The sequence below is a fragment of the Bufo gargarizans genome, chromosome 2 (assembly GCF_014858855.1).
Source record: "Bufo gargarizans isolate SCDJY-AF-19 chromosome 2, ASM1485885v1, whole genome shotgun sequence".
NCBI lineage: Eukaryota > Metazoa > Chordata > Amphibia > Anura > Bufonidae > Bufo > Bufo gargarizans.
The window spans coordinates 288,819,363-288,840,475 of NC_058081.1; the positions used below are offsets into that span (position 1 = coordinate 288,819,363).

Genomic DNA, 21,113 nt, shown 5'->3' on the forward strand with positions numbered 1-21,113 from the left:
CTATTTTGAATGAAACGCTTGATTGTTCGATGATCACGCTTCAGAAGCTTTGCAATTTTAAGAGTGCTGCATCCCTCTGCAAGATATCTCACTATGTTTGCCTTTTCTGAGCCTGTCAAGTCCTTCTTTTGACCCATTTTGCCAAAGGAAAGGAATTAGACCACACCCCTTCTCATTACAGAGATGCACATCACCTAATATGCTTAATTGGTAGTAGGCTTTCGAGTCTATACAGCTTGGAGTAAGACAACATGCATAAAGAGGATGATGTGGTCAAAAAACTCATTTGCCTAATAATTCTGCACGTAGTGTATTGCCCCCAAATCTGGCCCTCTGTGGTGGCCATAGAAAGCTACCATCTTCTGTCCTCCTCCTCCAGTTAACTATGGAGCAGGGGGTTTAGGAGGTGAGGTGTGGGCCACATCAGTTGAGTTAAGAAGGACATTGGCGGTTGCTGTCTGGGTACATGAGTACCTGATTCTCACAGCGTTAATTACTATTGAGAGGTCATTATATACCCAGTCAGCGGCAAAGAGAGGGACTTGGGTGGCCCCCTGGGACATCGGTGCACCGGAAAAATTATCCTGTAGAGTCTATGGCCAATCCGCCCCTGCTTGTTGCCCATATTGCTGTGATATAGCAGAGTGTAGAAGGTAAAATAAAATCTGATCCTCATTAGTATCAATGGATAAAGAAAACAGTACAACTTTGTATCTGTTGGGTTGAAGCAGTGGAAAGTAATGGCTGAAGGCATTCTCTACTCCTTCATGTGTGAAAAGCTTTCTTCCACATTTGACCAGATCATCTGGCGTGAATAATATCTATTTTCCAAAGAGAAATTAGACCTTGGTTTACAGAACACAGCTATGCTATATATCAACAACATGGCAGCTTAGGTCCATGGCATATGAAGAAAATTAACTGTACTGAGGTTTTGAGTAATGTATGGAAAAGCAACTGTAGGTTCTTCAAGTACAATAGCTGTAGTGCTTTACAAATATAGATAGGTGTGTCTGGTGGGATGTGTATAGCTGGCTATATGCATAAGATAGCTGTTCACGTCCCCTCATACACATGTTCTCAGTAGGATGTAGTTGACATCCACTGTATTTGATCCCTGTCTCCCCCAACAGCTCCCAAATCAAAATGCCCTTTTACACATTATATGGTCGGCTGCCCTATCCCATCCACCTCTTCAAGATCTGTGGCCCAACATACATATAATATGTATGGCCAGCTTAAAGGGGTTATCCCATGACTAATGTAAAAAATGAAATTCAGACATAATATAGTACATGACAACCTCTTTCTAACAAAGCTAGAACCAGCCCTGTACCTGACATGGATCCAGAGATCTCCCTATTCATTGCTCTGCTAGATCTATATCAAGCTGACAGCTCAAGGGGAGTGTCTTTTCTGCTGCAGTTTAGGAGGCGTGTCCATGCTCTGCCTATCACAGCTCAGGAGACAGTTGAAGGATGAAACTGAGCATGTGCGGCCATCTCAGTGAGCAGGTCAAATAAATGAGAAAAATAACAAACAGTAGGGGGCACTATACATATACATTTTATTGAATAGCTCAGTGGCTATGCTACATTTTTAATTACATGCAATTGCAAAAGTATTCACATCCAGGTGCTGGTCTGAAAACTGTAGAATATTTTTCGTGGGACAACCCCTTTAAGTAATATGGTTGCTTTTGCCAATATGTTAGAATTTAAGATCAAGCTAAGAACATTTCTCATTTTAAAACTGTCAAACATTTAATACTGCAGTTTCCAGTAATTTAAAAATACAAGAATTATGCACAGGACAAAAACCTGTTATTAAAAATATACATAGCAAATGTGACAAAACACTTGTCAGACACTGGTGTCTATTACTGTAGTGATTCTGCTTTCTTCTTTACTCACTGAAAGTCTTGTCTGCAAAAAAAAACAACTGTTATTTGATTAATGCTGCATTTGGTTAACATTCATATCATATACAGGGAGTGCAGAATTATTAGGCAAATGAGTATTTTGACCACATCATCCTCTTTATGCATGTTGTCTTACTCCAAGCTGTATAGGCTCGAAAGCCTACTACCAGTTAAGCATATTAGGTGATGTGCATCTCTGTAATGAGAAGGGGTGTGGTCTAATGACATCAACACCCTATATCAGGTGTGCATAATTATTAGGCAACTTCCTTTCCTGTGGCAAAATGGGTCAAAAGAAGGACTTGACAGGCTCAGAAAAGTCAAAAATAGTGAGATATCTTGCAGAGGGATGCAGCACTCTTAAAATTGCAAAGCTTCTGAAGCGTGATCATCGAACAATCAAGCGTTTCATTCAAAATAGTCAACAGGGTCGTAAGAAGCGTGTGGAAAAACCAAGGCGCAAAATAACTGCCCATGAACTGAGAAAAGTCAAGCGTGCAGCTGCCAAGATGCCACTTGCCACCAGTTTGGCCATATTTCAGAGCTGCAACATCACTGGAGTGCCCAAAAGCACAAGGTGTGCAATACTCAGAGACATGGCCAAGGTAAGAAAGGCTGAAAGACGACCACCACTGAACAAGACACACAAGCTGAAACGTCAAGACTGGGCCAAGAAATATCTCAAGACTGATTTTTCTAAGGTTTCATGGACTGATGAAATGAGAGTGAGTCTTGATGGGCCAGATGGATGGGCCCGTGGCTGGATTGGTAAAGGGCAGAGAGCTCCAGTCCGACTCAGACGCCAGCAAGGTGGAGGTGGAGTACTGGTTTGGGCTGGTATCATCAAAGATGAGCTTGTGGGGCCTTTTCGGGTTGAGGATGGAGTCAAACTCAACTCCCAGTCCTACTGCCAGTTTCTGGAAGACACCTTCTTCAAGCAGTGGTACAGGAGGAAGTCTGCATCCTTCAAGAAAAACATGATTTTCATGCAGGACAATGCTCCATCACACGCGTCCAAGTACTCCACAGAAAATCTAATGACATGGCCTCCTTGTTCACCTGATCTGAACCCTATCGAGAACCTGTGGTCCATCATCAAATGTGAGATTTACAAGGAGGGAAAACAGTACACCTCTCTGAACAGTGTCTGGGAGGCTGTGGTTGCTGCTGCACGCAATGTTGATGGTGAACAGATCAAAACACTGACAGAATCCATGGATGGCAGGCTTTTGAGTGTCCTTGCAAAGAAAGGTGGCTATATTGGTCACTGATTTGTTTTTGTTTTGTTTTTGAATGTCAGAAATGTATATTTGTGAATGTTGAGATGTTATATTGGTTTCACTGGTAAAAATAAATAATTGAAATGGGTATATATTAGTTTTTTGTTAAGTAGCCTAATAATTATGCACAGTAATAGTCACCTGCACACACAGATATCCCCCTAAAATAGCTAAAACTAAAAAAAAAAACTAAAAACTACTTCCAAAAATATTCAGCTTTGATATTAATGAGTTGTTTGGGTTCATTGAGAACATGGTTGTTGTTCAATAATAAAATTAATCCTCAAAAATACAACTTGCCTAATAATTCTGCACTCCCTGTAGAGACAAGACTAATATAAGGGGTCATGCGCACGAACATTGCAGGCCACAATACAGGCATGGGCTGCACAACACCGGCCGTGTGCACTCCGTATCACTTGAATGGGCTCACAATCTGCAAGATACAGAGCCGTGCAAACAGAGGCATGAATCGGAAGCACTACGGTGGCTTCCGTGGGATTTCGGTCTGTGCCTCCGAATCGCAAAGAAATAGAACATGTTCTATTTTTTTGCAGTTCACACTGAATCTTGTGGATCGTGGACCCATTCAAGTGAATGAGTATGCATCTGCAAAAGGCAGGCACACGGCCAGGTGCCCGTCCCGCTATTTGTGGTCCACAGCGCGGACACAGGGTGCACACATTGGTGTGCATGAGCCCTAAGGCTGCTTCCACACAGTCAGTGTTTGGCCACTGTCAAAAACCTAGGTGCTGGTCAAATACACAGAACAGGTGTAACTCTTTCCATTATGCCTCATCGCTGTGTGGTCTCCACTCCTGGTTTGGTTACAATCACTGAAGGAAATCAATGGTGAAGCACTGACCAAACACTGACTGTGTGAAAGCGGCCTGAGGGCCCTTGCACACGGCCGTATCCCTCTGAGACATGCGGTCCGTGAGTGGGCCATATGTCCCGGAGCGGCATTAATCGTGCGCACAGGAGAACACAGCATCATAGATTACAATGATGCTGTGCATGTCAGCCACCTGTGGGATTATTGTTGCGCACTCATTTGATCTTATGAGTGTGGGAAAATTGTCCCGCGGGTAGCCCGACGTCCACAGCATCATTGTAATCTATGATTCTGTGTGCTCCCATGTGCATGAGCAATGCCGCTCATGAACCGTATATCGCTGAGGGCATACGGTTGTGTGCAAGGGCCCTAAGTCTGTGGTTTGTGGAGTAAATAAAATTATAACATCGATTCAACTTCATCACTTTAAAACAGAATCTAACAAAGATTTCTGAAGGTACTGGTTCTCCAGCTGGAGTCTTCAGGGCAATGTTCTCAGCACACCAATGCCATTTCTTATCTAAGGAGCTTTATTCTCATCTAGTGGACACTTTCACATTTCTCTAGCTGACTTTTCTTCCCTCGGTACACTAAAGGGGTTGTCCAGACTTATACGCTATTATATATATGGCTACTATTTCAGCTCACTGCATCCTGATAGTAGATTCCGCAACAAATGCTAGACTGACATTGCTGTACAATCATAAAACTTCTTCATTTACTGAGGCGCATTAACCCCTTCAGGAGAGGCACAATTTTTGTTTCTACTTTTTAGTTTTTTCCTCTGCATCTTCCAAGAGCCATAACTTAACTTTTCTGTTCACATAGCTATAGGAGAGCTTGTTTTTTGCAGGACAAGTTGTATTTTGTAATGCTTCCGTTTAATTTATCATATCTTGAAAAATTGGAAAAATTATTATTTACTGGGTATATCTGTCTACTGAGCCATGTGAGGGCTTGTCTTTGTAGGTCAGGCTGTTTCTATTGGTGCCATTTTGGGTACATAATACTTTTTGATAACTTTTTACTTAAAATTTTTCAGAGGTCATGTGACAAAAAATTAGAAATTGGCTATTTTTATTATTTCCATTACAGTGTTCACCGAGGATGAAAAATATTTTTATATTTTAATAGTTCTGACATTTTCAGACACAGGAATACCAATTATATTTACTTTGTATTTTATGTATTTTTATATACATAACTGGGAAAGAAGTGTTTGAATTTTTTATACATATATATTTTTTTAGTTTAACATGCGATCCTCTAATTGCTTATTCCATAGACTGCAGTAGCATATTTACGCTGCCTATGAAACCCTGCCTTAACCTGGCAAGCCTGGGAACCTTCACAAGGATCCAGGGTACCATTGCAGCCAATCAGAACCATGGGGCCTCCTCCCTCTGTCTATTCTCTCGGATGCCAGGGTCTCCAATCTCATTCATTGCAGCCAGGTGTCAGCTGTATTTCACAGCCAGTACCTGCTGCGTATGGATCAGCTCATTGGCTTTTTACATGAAATAAAGTCCAGTTCATCTCTACTGCCCTTACTAACGCCATGTTTTTAAAATGCATCAATAAATGAAGATGCTTCATGTTTGTATAGCAGTATCGGTCTGCTGTTTATTTTGGAAGCTGCTTTCTTTTCATAAGCAGCATATTCTTGACAATGATCTGTGTCTGGTATTGTACCTAAGTCCAGTGGTGAACTCAGAAAAATAATCCATACCACTGCTATAAGGCCTGGGGTGGGGTGTGATGCTGAACATTTCTGTTCCCAACATATATCCATGGCTTATTCCTGCAGGGGAACTTAGTGCATAGAGATTTTTTTACAGCTTCCATTAATTTCCATGGTGACTGTATAAATTAATTCCTATAAACTGAACTCCCCCTAGTGGTGGAAGTGTGAAGGGTGACAGGAGACATAGAGCTGTATGGAGGAGATTTATCAGTGCTTATCAGTGTTCAGAATGAGTGCGATATTTATAAAGAACCTGTTCCATTTACCAACATAGAGTCATAAAGTGGGTGCAGCACAGCATGACTTCTTATTTATTAAAAATGTATTCTACTTAATAAAAAAATCTGAAATTTCACAGGGATTGAAATCAGTTTTGCTGTGGGGTTCAATGTGATCTGTGTATGCACCTGCCTAAGCTCCATATTCTTTAATTGTAATTAGGGATGAGCGAATCGACTTCGGGTGAATTTCCACCCGTTTAGACCACTTTTTTCAGTGAGTTTTTGTCTTTATGTGTATGGAATGTGCCACTTCATTGTATTTGTAACGTTCTTTCGCACCTGGTAGCTTCTGTGTCACATGGTCTGTTGTGGGTGCGGCTCACAGCTTTATTCTACCTCACAGTGCATTGGTGATACCACTATGGAGGCATGTGAGAGCCTGGCTGTGAGTTGTCTTTATGTGTATGGAATGTACCACTTCATTGTATTTGTAACGTTCTTTTGCACCTGGTAGCTTCTGTGTCACATGGTCTGTTGTGGGTGCGGCTTCTGTGTCACATGGTCTGTTGTGGGTGCGGCTCACAGCTTTATTCTACCTCACAGTGCATTGGTGATACCACTATGGAGGCATGTGAGAGCCTGGCTGTGAGTTGTCTTTATGTGTATGGAATGTACCACTTCATTGTATTGGTAACGTTCTTTCGCACCTGGTAGCTTCTGTGTCACATGGTCTGTTGTGGGTGCGGCTTCTGTGTCACATGGTCTGTTGTGGGTGCGGCTCACAGCTTTATTCTACCTCACAGTGCATTGGTGATACCACTATGGAGGCATGTGAGAGCCTGGCTGTGAGTTGTCTTTATGTGTATGGAATGTACCACTTCATTGTATTTGTAACGTTCTTTTGCACCTGGTAGCTTCTGTGTCACATGGTCTGTTGTGGGTGCGGCTTCTGTGTCACATGGTCTGTTGTGGGTGCGGCTCACAGCTTTATTCTACCTCACAGTGCATTGGTGATACCACTATGGAGGCATGTGAGAGCCTGGCTGTGAGTTGTCTTTATGTGTATGGAATGTACCACTTCATTTTGTTGGTAACGTTCTTTCGCACCTGGTAGCTTCTTTGTCACATGGTCTGTTGTGGGTGCGGCTTCTGTGTCACATGGTCTGTTGTGGGTGCGGCTCACAGCTTTATTCTACCTCACAGTGCATTGGTGATACCACTATGGAGGCATGTGAGAGCCTGGCTGTGAGTTGTCTTTATGTGTATGGAATGTACCACTTCATTTTGTTGGTAACGTTCTTTCGCACCTGGTAGCTTCTTTGTCACACGGTCTGTTGTGGGTGCGGCTTCTGTGTCACATGGTCTGTTGTGGGTACGGCTCACAGCTTTATTCTACCTCACAGTGCATTGGTGATACCACTATGGAGGCATGTGAGAGTCTGGCTGTGAGTTGATTCAGACCCTGTTCATACACCACGGGCAGTTGAGTGGTAGGACCGCATGCGTGCTGAGACACCGTGACTCCGATATGTTCCTGACTGGAAGATATTGGCAAAGTTCTCAGCTTTTAACATCTGCCTGAGGAATTAGCTAGTGTTGTCAGTTGCGTATCATTTTGGTGCATTTTTTGCAGTGATTTGATTTGTGTTTTGTCACATGTGAGAAGGTTGAACTCAATGTTAGTGTTTTTGAATGTAATAAAGTATAGAACAGAGACACAATGCAATATAATCTTTCACAGACAATAAAAAAAATCCCAAATTGTATGTAAGAGAAACATTTATTTAAATTTCACAAGAACACGATTATACTAAACCAATCAAGAAATAAGTGCAAAAAAAGAAAACATGGATGGTAATCTTCCCTTCAAAACACATTTGTTTACCATGCCAGTACATAAATATCTGCTTATTGAAGAGTATGAGGTGCCCATAACACAATATACCTTAAATCTTTTTATCATTTGCAAAAACACTTTCTACAATATGGAATAAAATATTTCAGTGAGAAAATTGTGTGCAGATAATGAACAGTGCAGCAATTTTCAAAGATCTTCAGAATATACTTTTGATGTTCATGTTCAAGGACTTGGTGCACAGAGCAGTGGCATAATCTTTTATTTCTAGAAGGCCTCATGCACACGACCGTTAGTATTTTGCAGTCCGCAAAAAAACAGATCCGCAAAAAATACGGATGACATCAGTGTGCATTCCGTATCTCGCAGAACAGAACAGCTGGCCCCTAATAGAACAGCACTATCCTTGTCCATAATGCGGACAATAATAGGACATGTTCTATATTTTTGCGGAACGGATATACGAACATACGGAAATGCAATGCACACAGAGGACCTTCCATTTTTCTGCGGACCCATTGAAATGAAAGGTTCTGTATACGGTCACAAAAAAAAAAAAAACTGAATGGACACGGAATGAAAATACATTCATGTGCATGAGCCCGAAACATGAGATTTGGTGTGTGTAATACTATTTTCCAGATAATCCATGGTTTTCAAGCAATAGCTGGCATAAAATCTCATGAAAGGGTTATTAGATTCATCTTTATACATGGACATGGACAGTTCCATTGGTTTAATACATTTAATGTTTGGTTGATCATCCCATTTAAAAAACATGGTTATGTACTAGATTCCAAATAGGCATCCTGCACAAAAAGTCAATGGCATCTGTTTTACATTTGGCCTCCAGTTTAACAAAATCAAAGGTAAACTGTCTGTTATCGGTTGTTATTCTTCTTGAACCAAGAGAATGGATTGCACGCTATAATACTGTATATCAGTTCCAATTGTGTACTTTTATTTGGTGTAAAGTCTTTTATGAGAAAAACATTCATAATCCTTGTATGTTCTGTAGGAGTCGTTGGTTATTATCACAGCTCCTGGAGGCATTGTGGATCTACAGAGCAACACATATGTCCATTCTGTGGAAGGAAAGCAAAACAAATGGTAAAACGAAACATTATATAACTACATGATATCTGCTCATTATTAATATCATAGCTTGTCATTGTAGTTCAGTGATGCCATATTTGTCACATAACTCAAGAAGACATAAGGTATTCCACAACTATCAATGGCGATAATAAGGATTCTTATGTCTTTGTCTCTTCTCCCACAATTACAGTATTAGGAATTCTCTTTGGAAACATCAATGGAACTTCATACAACAAAAGAAGAATTTCTAAAGTAAATCATAAACATCTGCTCAAGACTAATGTAACTGAAGCTATCTAGCTCAAGACAAATGTAGATAATTAACACAAAATTACAATGTTATCGTTTTATTGGACTGGTGTAATAGGAGTAATCATGGGTAAAGTTGGTCAACGTTTTGTGGCAACAGAAGATAAATGTGGCTGGCTCAACTTGAACTTCAAGACAGAGTGTTCTTCCAATAAATTACTGCCTACCTAGGCGGTGTATGCCAAACCACTGGAGAATGGATCTCAAGGTACCAGAGGTAATCCCAATGGCTTATCAGGTTTATACTATGACTGCTGTGTGCATTTTACGAATGTGGTGGTTAAAATAGTTTATATTTTTAGTTTGGATTCTATGATTGCATAGTTTGAGTGATTTTCTTAAAGGCTATGTTCACCATGAGACTTTTTTATTTATAAATTCTAATTATCTTTGGCTAAGAATAGGGATGAGCGAACTCGAACTGTATAGTTCGGGTTCGTACCGAATTTTGGGGTGTCCGTGACACGGACCCGAACCCGGACATTTTCGTAAAAGTCCGGGTTCGGGTTCGGTGTTCGTCGCTTTCTTGGCGCTTTTGTGACGCTTTCTTGGCGCTTTTTGAAAGGCTGCAAAGCAGCCAATCAACAAGCGTCATACTACTTGCCCCAAGAGGCCATCACAGCCATGCCTACTATTGGCATGGCTGTGATTGGCCAGAGCACCATGTGACCCAGCCTCTATTTAAGCTGGAGTCACATAGCGCCGCCCGTCACTCTGCTCTGATTAGCGTAGGGAGAGGTTGCGGCTGCGACAGTAGGGCGAGATTAGGCAGATTAACTCCTCCAAAGGACTTGATTAACTGATCGATCTGCAGCTGTGGATCATTGAGCTGCTGATCCTCAATTGCTCACTGTTTTTAGGCTGCACAGACCGTTTGTCAGTCTCATTTTTCTGGGGTGATCGGCGGCCATTTTGTGTCTTGTGGTGCGCCAGCACAAGCTGCGACCAAGTGCATTTAACCCTCAATGGTGTGGTTGTTTTTTGGCTAAAGCCTACATCAGGGTGAAGCTGTCACACCAAGTGCATTTAACCAGCAATAGTCTGTTCATTTTTTGGCCATATACAAAATCAGGGGCAAGCTGCGCCTGTCACCAAGTGCATTTAACCCTCAATGGTGTGGTTGTTTTTTGGCTAAAGCCTACATCAGGGTGAAGCTGTGACACCAAGTGCATTTAACCAGCAATAGTCTGTTCATTTTTTGGCCATATACAAAATCAGGGGCAAGCTGCGCCTGTCACCAAGTGCATTTAACCCTCAATGGTGTGGTTGTTTTTTGGCTAAAGCCTACATCAGGGTGAAGCTGTCACACCAAGTGCATTTAACCAGCAATAGTCTGTTCATTTTTTGGCCATATACAAAATCAGGGGCAAGCTGCGCCTGTCACCAAGTGCATTTAACCCTCAATGGTGTGGTTGTTTTTTGGCTAAAGCCTACATCAGGGTGAAGCTGTCACACCAAGTGCATTTAACCAGCAATAGTCTGTTTATTTTTTGGCCATATCCCAGTCTAATTCTGTCACTAAATCCATACCGGTCACCCAGCGCCTAAATACTAGGCCTCAAATTTATATCCAGCTAAATCTGTCCCTAGTGCTGTAGCTGGGCGAGTTATTTAGTGTCCGTTCAAGCACATTTCTTGTTCTGGGTTGAAATACAATTCCCAATTTAGCAATTTCATAATTTAGTGGTTCCTGCTATATCAGAGCTATTTGAAATCTATCCCAAAAAGGGTATATAATATTGAAGGTGCACATTGGGTCATTCAGAATAACTTCACACACACCCGCTACTGTGTATTTCCAAGTCTAATTCTGTCACTAAACCCATACCTGTCACCCAGCGCCTAAATACTAGGCCTCAAATTTAAATCCCTCTAAATCTCTCGTTACCGCTGTACTGTTGTTGCTGGGCAAGATATTTAGTGTCCGTCAAAGCACATTTTTTGTTCTGGGTTGAAGTACAATTCCCAATTTAGCAATTTCATAATTTAGTGGTTCCTGCTATATCAGAGCTATTTGGAATCTATCCCTAAAAGGGTATATAATATTGAAGGTGCACATTGGGTCATTCAGAATAACTTCACACACACCCGCTACTGTGTATTTCCAAGTCTAATTCTGTCACTAAACCCATACCTGTCACCCAGCGCCTAAATACTAGGCCTCAAATTTAAATCCCTCTAAATCTCTCGTTACCGCTGTACTGTTGTTGCTGGGCAAGATATTTAGTGTCCGTCAAAGCACATTTTTTGTTCTGGGTTGAAGTACAATTCCCAATTTAGCAATTTCATAATTTAGTGGTTTCTGCTATATCAGAGCTATTTGAAATCTATCCCTAAAAGGGTATATAATATTGAAGGTGCACATAGGGTCATTCAGAATAACTTCACACACACGCTTCTGTGCATTTCCAAGTCTAATTCTGTCACTAAATCCATACCGGTGACCCAGCGCCTAAATACTAGGCCTCAAATTTAAATCCCTCTAAATCTCTCGTTACCCACCGCTGTACTGTTGTTGCTGGGCAAGATATTTAGTGTCCGTCAAAGCACATTTTTTGTTCTGGGTTGAAGTACAATTCCCAATTTAGCAATTTCATAATTTAGTGGTTTCTGCTATATCAGAGCTATTTGAAATCTATCCCTAAAAGGGTATATAATATTGAAGGTGCACATAGGGTCATTCAGAATAACTTCACACACACGCTTCTGTGCATTTCCAAGTCTAATTCTGTCACTAAATCCATACCGGTGACCCAGCGCCTAAATACTAGGCCTCAAATTTATATCCCGCTAAATCTCTCGTTACCGCTGTACTGTTGTTGCTGGGCAAGATATTTAGTGTCCGTCAAAGCACATTTTTTGTTCTGGGTTGAAGTACAATTCCCAATTTAGCAATTTCATAATTTAGTGGTTCCTGCTATATCAGAGCTATTTGAAATCTATCCCAAAAAGGGTATATAATATTGAAGGTGCACATTGGGTCATTCAGAATAACTTCACACACACCCGCTACTGTGTATTTCCAAGTCTAATTCTGTCACTAAACCCATACCTGTCACCCAGCGCCTAAATACTAGGCCTCAAATTTAAATCCCTCTAAATCTCTCGTTACCGCTGTACTGTTGTTGCTGGGCAAGATATTTAGTGTCCGTCAAAGCACATTTTTTGTTCTGGGTTGAAGTACAATTCCCAATTTAGCAATTTCATAATTTAGTGGTTTCTGCTATATCAGAGCTATTTGAAATCTATCCCTAAAAGGGTATATAATATTGAAGGTGCACATTGGGTCATTCAGAATAACTTCACACACACGCTTCTGTGCATTTCCAAGTCTAATTCTGTCACTAAACCCATACCTGTCACCCAGCGCCTAAATACTAGGCCTCAAATTTAAATCCCTCTAAATCTCTCGTTACCGCTGTACTGTTGTTGCTGGGCAAGATATTTAGTGTCCGTCAAAGCACATTTTTTGTTCTGGGTTGAAGTACAATTCCCAATTTAGCAATTTCATAATTTAGTGGTTTCTGCTATATCAGAGCTATTTGAAATCTATCCCTAAAAGGGTATATAATATTGAAGGTGCACATAGGGTCATTCAGAATAACTTCACACACACGCTTCTGTGCATTTCCAAGTCTAATTCTGTCACTAAATCCATACCGGTGACCCAGCGCCTAAATACTAGGCCTCAAATTTAAATCCCTCTAAATCTCTCGTTACCGCTGTCCTGTTGTAGCTGGGAAAGTTATTTAGTGCCCGTCAAAGCACATTTTTTGTTCTGGGTTGAAGTACAATTCCCAATTTAGCAATTTCATAATTTAGTGGTTCCTGCTATATCAGAGCTATTTGAAATCTATCCCAAAAAGGGTATATAATATTCAAGGTGCACATTGGGTCATTCAGAATAACTTCACACACACGCTTCTGTGCATTTCCAAGTCTAATTCTGTCACTAAATCCATACCGGTCACCCAGCGCCTAAATACTAGGCCTCAAATTTATATCCCGCTGAATTTGAATACAATACATTGGGCCAAATAATATATTTGTTGTTGTGGTGAACCATAACAATGAGAAAAACATCTAGTAAGGGACGCGGACGTGGACATGGTCGTGGTGGTGTTAGTGGACCCTCTGGTGCTGGGAGAGGACGTGGCCGTTCTGCCACATCCACACGTCCTAGTGTACCAACTACCTCAGGTCCCAGTAGCCGCCAGAATTTACAGCGATATATGGTGGGGCCCAATGCCGTTCTAAGGATGGTAAGGCCTGAGCAGGTACAGGCATTAGTCAATTGGGTGGCCGACAGTGGATCCAGCACGTTCACATTATCTCCCACCCAGTCTTCTGCAGAAAGCGCACAGATGGCGCCTGAAAACCAACCCCATCAGTCTGTCACATCACCCCCATGCATACCAGGGAAACTGTCTCAGCCTCAAGTTATGCAGCAGTCTCTTATGCTGTTTGAAGACTCCGCTGGCAGGGTTTCCCAAGGGCATCCACCTAGCCCTTCCCCAGCGGTGAAAGACATAGAATGCACTGACGCACAACCACTTATGTTTCCTGATGATGAGGACATGGGAATACCACCTCAGCATGTCTCTGATGATGACGAAACACAGGTGCCAACTGCTGCGTCTTTCTGCAGTGTGCAGACTGAACAGGAGGTCAGGGATCAAGACTGGGTGGAAGACGATGCAGGGGACGATGAGGTCCTAGACCCCACATGGAATGAAGGTCGTGCCACTGACTTTCACAGTTCGGAGGAAGAGGCAGTGGTGAGACCGAGCCAACAGCGTAGCAAAAGAGGGAGCAGTGGGCAAAAGCAGAACACCCGCCGCCAAGAGACTCCGCCTGCTACTGACCGCCGCCATCTGGGACCGAGCACCCCAAAGGCAGCTTCAAGGAGTTCCCTGGCATGGCACTTCTTCAAACAATGTGCTGACGACAAGACCCGAGTGGTTTGCACGCTGTGCCATCAGAGCCTGAAGCGAGGCATTAACGTTCTGAACCTGAGCACAACCTGCATGACCAGGCACCTGCATGCAAAGCATGAACTGCAGTGGAGTAAACACCTTAAAACCAAGGAAGTCACTCAGGCTCCCCCTGCTACCTCTTCTGCTGCTGCCGCCTCGGCCTATTCTGCTGCTGCCGCCTCGGCCTCTTCCTCCGCCTCTGGAGGAACGTTGGCACCTGCCGCCCAGCAAACAGGGGATGTACCACCAACACCACCACCACCACCTCCGTCACCAAGCGTCTCAACCATGTCACACGCCAGCGTTCAGCTCTCCATCTCACAAACATTTGATAGAAAGCGTAAATTCCCACCTAGCCACCCTCGATCCCTGGCCCTGAATGCCAGCATTTCTAAACTACTGGCCTATGAAATGCTGTCATTTAGGCTGGTGGACACAGACAGCTTCAAACAGCTCATGTCGCTTGCTGTCCCACAGTATGTTGTTCCCAGCCGGCACTACTTCTCCAAGAGAGCCGTGCCTTCCCTGCACAACCAAGTATCCGATAAAATCAAGTGTGCACTGCGCAACGCCATCTGTAGCAAGGTCCACCTAACCACAGATACGTGGACCAGTAAGCACGGCCAGGGACGCTATATCTCCCTAACTGCACACTGGGTAAATGTAGTGGCAGCTGGGCCCCAGGCGGAGAGCTGTTTGGCGCACGTCCTGCCGCCGCCAAGGATCGCAGGGCAACATTCTTTGCCTCCTGTTGCCACCTCCTCCTTCTCGGCTTCCTCCTCCTCTTCTTCCACCTGCTCATCCAGTCAGCCACACACCTTCACCACCAACTTCAGCACAGCCCGGGGTAAACGTCAGCAGGCCATTCTGAAACTCATATGTTTGGGGGACAGGCCCCACACCGCACAGGAGTTGTGGCGGGGTATTGAACAACAGACCGACGAGTGGTTGCTGCCGGTGAGCCTCAAGCCCGGCCTGGTGGTGTGTGATAATGGGCGAAATCTCGTTGCAGCTCTGGGACTAGCCAATTTGACGCACATCCCTTGCTTGGCGCATGTGCTGAATTTGGTGGTGCAGAAGTTCATTCACAACTACCCCGACATGTCAGAGCTGCTGCATAAAGTGCGGGCCGTCTGTTCGCGCTTCCGGCGTTCACATCCTGCCGCTGCTCGCCTGTCTGCGCTACAGCGTAACTTCGGCCTTCCCGCTCACCGCCTCATATGCGACGTGCCCACCAGGTGGAACTCCACCTTGCACATGCTGGACAGACTGTGCGAGCAGCAGCAGGCCATAGTGGAGTTTCAGCTGCAGCACGCACGGGTCAGTCGCACTACAGAACAGCACCACTTCACCACCAATGACTGGGCCTCCATGCGAGACCTGTGTGCCCTGTTGCGCTGTTTCGAGTACTCCACCAACATGGCCAGTGGCGATGACACCGTTATCAGCGTTACAATACCACTTCTATGTCTCCTTGAGAAAACACTTAGGGCGATGATGGAAGAGGAGGTGGCCCAGGAGGAGGAGGAGGAGGAGGAGGAAGAGGGGTCATTTTTAGCACTTTCAGGCCAGTCTCTTCGAAGTGACTCAGAGGGAGGTTTTTGGCAACAGCAGAGGCCAGGTACAAATGTGGCCAGCCAGGGCCCACTACTGGAGGACGAGGAGGACGAGGATGAGGAGGAGGTGGAGGAGGATGAGGATGAAGCATGGTCACAGCGGGGTGGCACCCAACGCAGCTCGGGTCCATCACTGGTGCGTGGCTGGGGGGAAAGGCAGGACGATGACGATACGCCTCCCACAGAGGACAGCTTGTCCTTACCCCTGGGCAGCCTGGCACACATGAGCGACTACATGCTGCAGTGCCTGCGCAACGACAGCAGAGTTGCCCACATTTTAACCTGTGCGGACTACTGGGTTGCCACCCTGCTGGATCCACGCTACAAAGACAATGTGCCCACCTTACTTCCTGCACTGGAGCGTGATAGGAAGATGCGCGAGTACAAGCGCACGTTGGTAGACGCGCTACTGAGAGCATTCCCAAATGTCACAGGGGAACAAGTGGAAGCCCAAGGCCAAGGCAGAGGAGGAGCAAGAGGTCGCCAAGGCAGCTGTGTCACGGCCAGCTCCTCTGAGGGCAGGGTTAGCATGGCAGAGATGTGGAAAACTTTTGTCAACACGCCACAGCTAACTGCACCACCACCTGATACGCAACGTGTTAGCAGGAGGCAACATTTCACTAACATGGTGGAACAGTACGTGTGCACACCCCTCCACGTACTGACTGATGGTTCGGCCCCATTCAACTTCTGGGTCTCTAAATTGTCCACGTGGCCAGAGCTAGCCTTTTATGCCTTGGAGGTGCTGGCCTGCCCGGCAGCCAGCGTTTTGTCTGAACGTGTATTCAGCACGGCAGGGGGCGTCATTACAGACAAACGCAGCCGCCTGTCTACAGCCAATGTGGACAAGCTGACGTTCATAAAAATGAACCAGGCATGGATCCCACAGGACCTGTCCGTCCCTTGTCCAGATTAGACATTAACTACCTCCCCATAACCATATATTATTGGACTCCAGGGCACTTCCTCATTCAATCCTATTTTTATTTTCATTTTACCATTATATTGCAAGGCTACCCAAAGTTGAATGAACCTCTCCTCTGCCTGTGTGCTAGGCCTAAATATATGCCAATGGATTGTTGCAGTGGTGGCTGACGTGAAGCCTCATTCTCTGCTATGACATGCAGACTGATTCTCTGGTGACATGAAGCCAGATCCTCTGTTACGGGACCTCTCTCCTCTGCCTGGGTGCTGGGCCTAAATTTATGAAAATGGACTGTTGCAGTGGTGGGTGACGTGAAGCCTGATTCTCTGCTATGACATGCAGACTGATTCTCTGGTGACATGAAGCCAGATCCTCTGTTACGGGACCTCTCTCCTCTGCCTGGGTGCTGGGCCTAAATTTATGAAAATGGACTGTTGCAGTGGTGGGTGACGTGAAGCCTCATTCTCTGCTATGACATGCAGACTGATTCTCTGCTGACATGAAGCCAGATTGTCTGTTACGGGACCTCTCTCCTCTGCCTGGGTGCTGGGCCTGAATTTATGACAATGGACTGTTGCAGTGGTGGCTGACGTGAAGCCTGATTCTCTGCTATGATATGAAGACTGATTCTCTGCTGACATGAAGCCAGATTGTCTGTTACGGGACCTCTCTCCTCTGCCTGGGTGCCGGGGCCTAAATATCTGAGAATGGACTGTTCCAGTGGTGGGTAACGGGAAGCCAGATTCTCTGCTATGATATGAAGACTGATTCTCTGCTGACATGAAGCCAGATTGTCTGTTACGGGACCTCTCTCCTCTGCCTGGGTGCTGGGCCTAAATTTATGAAAATGGACTATTACAGTGGTGGGTGACGTGAAGCCTGATTCTCTGCTATGACATGAAGACTGATTCTCTGCTGACATGAAGCCAGATTGTCTGTTACGGGACCTCTCTCCTCTGCCTGGGTGCCGGGGCCTAAATATCTGAGAATGGACTGTTCCAGTGGTGGGTGACGGGAAGCCAGATTCTCTGCTATGGAACCTCTCTCCAATTGATTTTGGTTAATTTTTATTTATTTAATTTTTATTTTAATTAATTTCCCTATCCACATTTGTTTGCAGGGGATTTACCTACATGTTGCTGCCTTTTGCAGCCCTCTAGCCCTTTCCTGGGCTGTTTTACAGCCGTTTTAGTGCCGAAAAGTTCGGGTCCCCATTGACTTCAATGGGGTTCGGGTTCGGGACGAAGTTCGGATCGGGTTCGGATCCCGAACCCGAACATTTCCGGGATGTTCGGCCGAACTTCTCGAACCCGAACATCCAGGTGTTCGCTCAACTCTAGCTAAGAATAATTTTGCAAATTGGTCTTTATTAAAAATTTTCATCAGTTTGTCTTCTGCAACCTTCGGGTTGTTTCTGCTTTTAGGTAGCTGGTCTGATGGCTCGATCTGTGGCCCTTATGTCTGGTCTCCTAGTAGTTTATAAACACTCATTTAGGGTAAATTCTTATCAGCATGATCATAATCTAGAATATTTCAATTATATAATACTATCTCCTATCAATAGGATATATTAGATTTGTAGAAGTCTGACTGCTGGTACCCAGTGGCTTGCTTAAGGTGTTTGGGACCCAGGGCAGGTCCTTTCTCTTTCACCCCCCCCCCATACTTTAAAACATTGCGCCCTCTCACAGTAGTTATGCCCCCATTGTTCCCCATCACAGTAGTAATGCCCCCTCACAGTAGTCATGCCCTCATTGCACCCCTTCTTAGTAGTTATGCCCGCATTGCGTCCCTTCACAGTAGTTATGCCCGCATTGCGTCCCTTCACAGTAGTTATGCCCATATTGTGCCCTCCTCACAGTAGTTATGCCTACACTGTGTCCCCTCAGGGTAGTTATGGCCACACTGTGCCCCCTCATAGTATTTATGAGCCCTCTATTGCATCTTAAGTGTAGCTATGCCCTCTGTGCCCCCTTCACATTAGTAATGCCCTCTCTGTGCCCCCTTCACAGTAGTAGTGGCCTCTCTGGGCCCCCTTCAGTATCACTGCCCTCTCTGTGCCCCTTCACAGTATTAATCTCCTCTATGCGCCCCCTTCACAGTAGTAATGGCCTTCTCTGTGCCCCTCAGTGTTAAAATTTTTTAAAAAAACAGTAACTACTCACTTTTTACCCCCCCTTTCTTGTTACGCTACTGCTGGTACCCTCCAACAATCAGAAGAATAGGAATCCCAAACCCAGGGCTCCCCCAAATGTGTGGGGCAACAGGTTAAGCATGCTCACTACCACTATATTCATCTTTATGGTACTGCCAAAGATTGCTGATTACAAGCTCTTGGCAATTTATAGCAGAAGCTGTGCCATAGAGATGCATGGAGTGGCAATGCACGTTTGACCTGTTGCTCCATTCATTTTGGGGTCCCCATAAGGTAGACAGTCCCTGTCCCCATTTGAGACTGGGGGGGATCCTAGCAGTAAGACCAATCTAGCAAGAATCCCCAAGTATGACTTGATGTAAGAGTGAGTTCTTCTGATCCGTCAGAAGAATCCAAATAAAAAAAATAAAAAATGGATGCAGGACTTTTTCTCCCATAAAAAAAAAATAAAATCATCTTTGACGGAACTTGCATACTGATGCAAACTGATAGGAACTAATGCTCAAAATAACCGATCCGTTTTTTTCTTTATTTTTCTGTTCTGATGGTTCAGAAGAACGAAAAGCTAAATGGTGATGTGAACTCATTGACTCACAGAAAGAATAGTGCAGAATGGGGGGCGGAGTTTGGCCGCTGAGCTGCATGGCTGCCGGTGACTGAGCTCCTCATCCTAGCCGGCACAAACCCCCTTTTATAGCACCTTTTAGAAGCTTGAAATGGGCAAAGTGGAGAGAGATCGCCCCAGGGAACCTGCTGACCCACCTGTGAGCCGCTCCAAACAGCCTGACATGGAGAAATTCCTGAGGAAAGCTGCCAAGGGCACCGCTGCTGGGACACCTAAGATGGCGCCGGCTCCTTCTATTCATTCCGATCAGGATGAATTTTCGGAAGCGGGAAGTATTTCGGATGCTTCCGAATATAAAAATCGCAAGCGGGGAGCGAATCTTTCAAAAGCGATCCTTCGCGAAATTTTGGACTCTGCGCTAGCTCCCCTGAAGCAGGACTTGACTGAAATAAAGACCGATCTCCGATCCATCGGCCAGAGAGTCGCTGCACTGGAAAACTCGCAAGACGCGATTATTCGCTTCGGTGAGGAAACATGCTCCACCCTCGGATCGCATAAAGATCTTCTTAACGATGCCCTCCTGCGAATTGAGGATCAGGAAAATCGCAGCCGTAGACGTAATATTCGCATCCGCGGCCTCCCTGAAATATTCGCATCGGAAGTTCTTGAAAAAATCGCGAAAGAAATATTCGCGAATCTTTTAACTCCAGAAAGAGCAGCAAATATTGTCATTGAACGCATACATCGCGCTCTTCGCCCCAAGCCAAAGGCTTCAGACCCTCCGAGAGATGTTGTCTGCGGTGTCCTCAGTTTTGTGGACACTGCGGCTCTATTGAAAGCCAGTAGAGAGGCGGACCGCCTGGAATATGAAGGCTCGCAGCTGCAGTTCTTTCAGGACTTGGCACCTTCCACGTTGGCAAAGAGACGTATTTTGCGTCCGCTTCTTGAAGTTCTTAAATCTTCCGGGACCCAGTTCCGCTGGCTGTACCCCTTTGGCTTGGCCGTCGTCAAAAACGGACGGCAGATCACCATACGCACGCCTCAGGACCTATCCGGGGCCTGGGTCCCACTGGGTATTGCTCCAATTGAAATTCCGTCCTGGATGCCGGCAGACCAGGGAGATCCTATACCCTCGCCTCCGACTGCAGACACCTGGTCCCTTGTGCCTGCCGGGAAGAAATCCCGACCCAGTCAGAGTTCCCAGGCCTCCGCTGCTGCGGGTCGCTCTCCTCATCGCTGATTCTTCTCTGCTACGTTGGCCACCATTTTCGCCGTTCGCAGTTCAGGTGTTCTCCTGAAGTGGACCTCCGGAAGTTACGGTTTTCTCCTGTTATATTGTTCAGGACATGCATAGGAGCCGTCTAGCCTTTTGACATGGCCTTTCTAGGTGTTTCCAGGCCTTTGTTCACCTCCCTGAGGACTTCACCCTCCTGAATGTTATCTACCTCTTCCCTCCCACCCCCTCTGCACAGGGGATTTGTTTGCCGTTGTTTCCCTCATTGACTTCCTTGTTACCTGATGGCCTTTTCATGGCCTCCCCTAGCTCTACGAGACCCCCCGCCTGATGGATCCCGGCACCAGTCCGTGATGAGAAAGGATCCTCTGATTCCCAG

General features: G+C 45.0%; 1 protein-coding gene across 1 annotated transcript in view; it reads right to left on the reverse strand.

Moving 5' to 3' along the window:
- Positions 1–7,762: 7,762 nt before the first annotated feature.
- NELL2 (neural EGFL like 2) overlaps positions 7,763–21,113 on the reverse strand; it is a 394,581-nt gene continuing 381,230 nt past the window's right edge. The window contains exon 20 of the mRNA XM_044280375.1: positions 7,763–8,941. Within this exon, the coding sequence (XP_044136310.1) occupies positions 8,891–8,941 (51 nt within the window). The 3' untranslated portion in view covers positions 7,763–8,890. The remainder of the gene's footprint in view (positions 8,942–21,113) is intronic.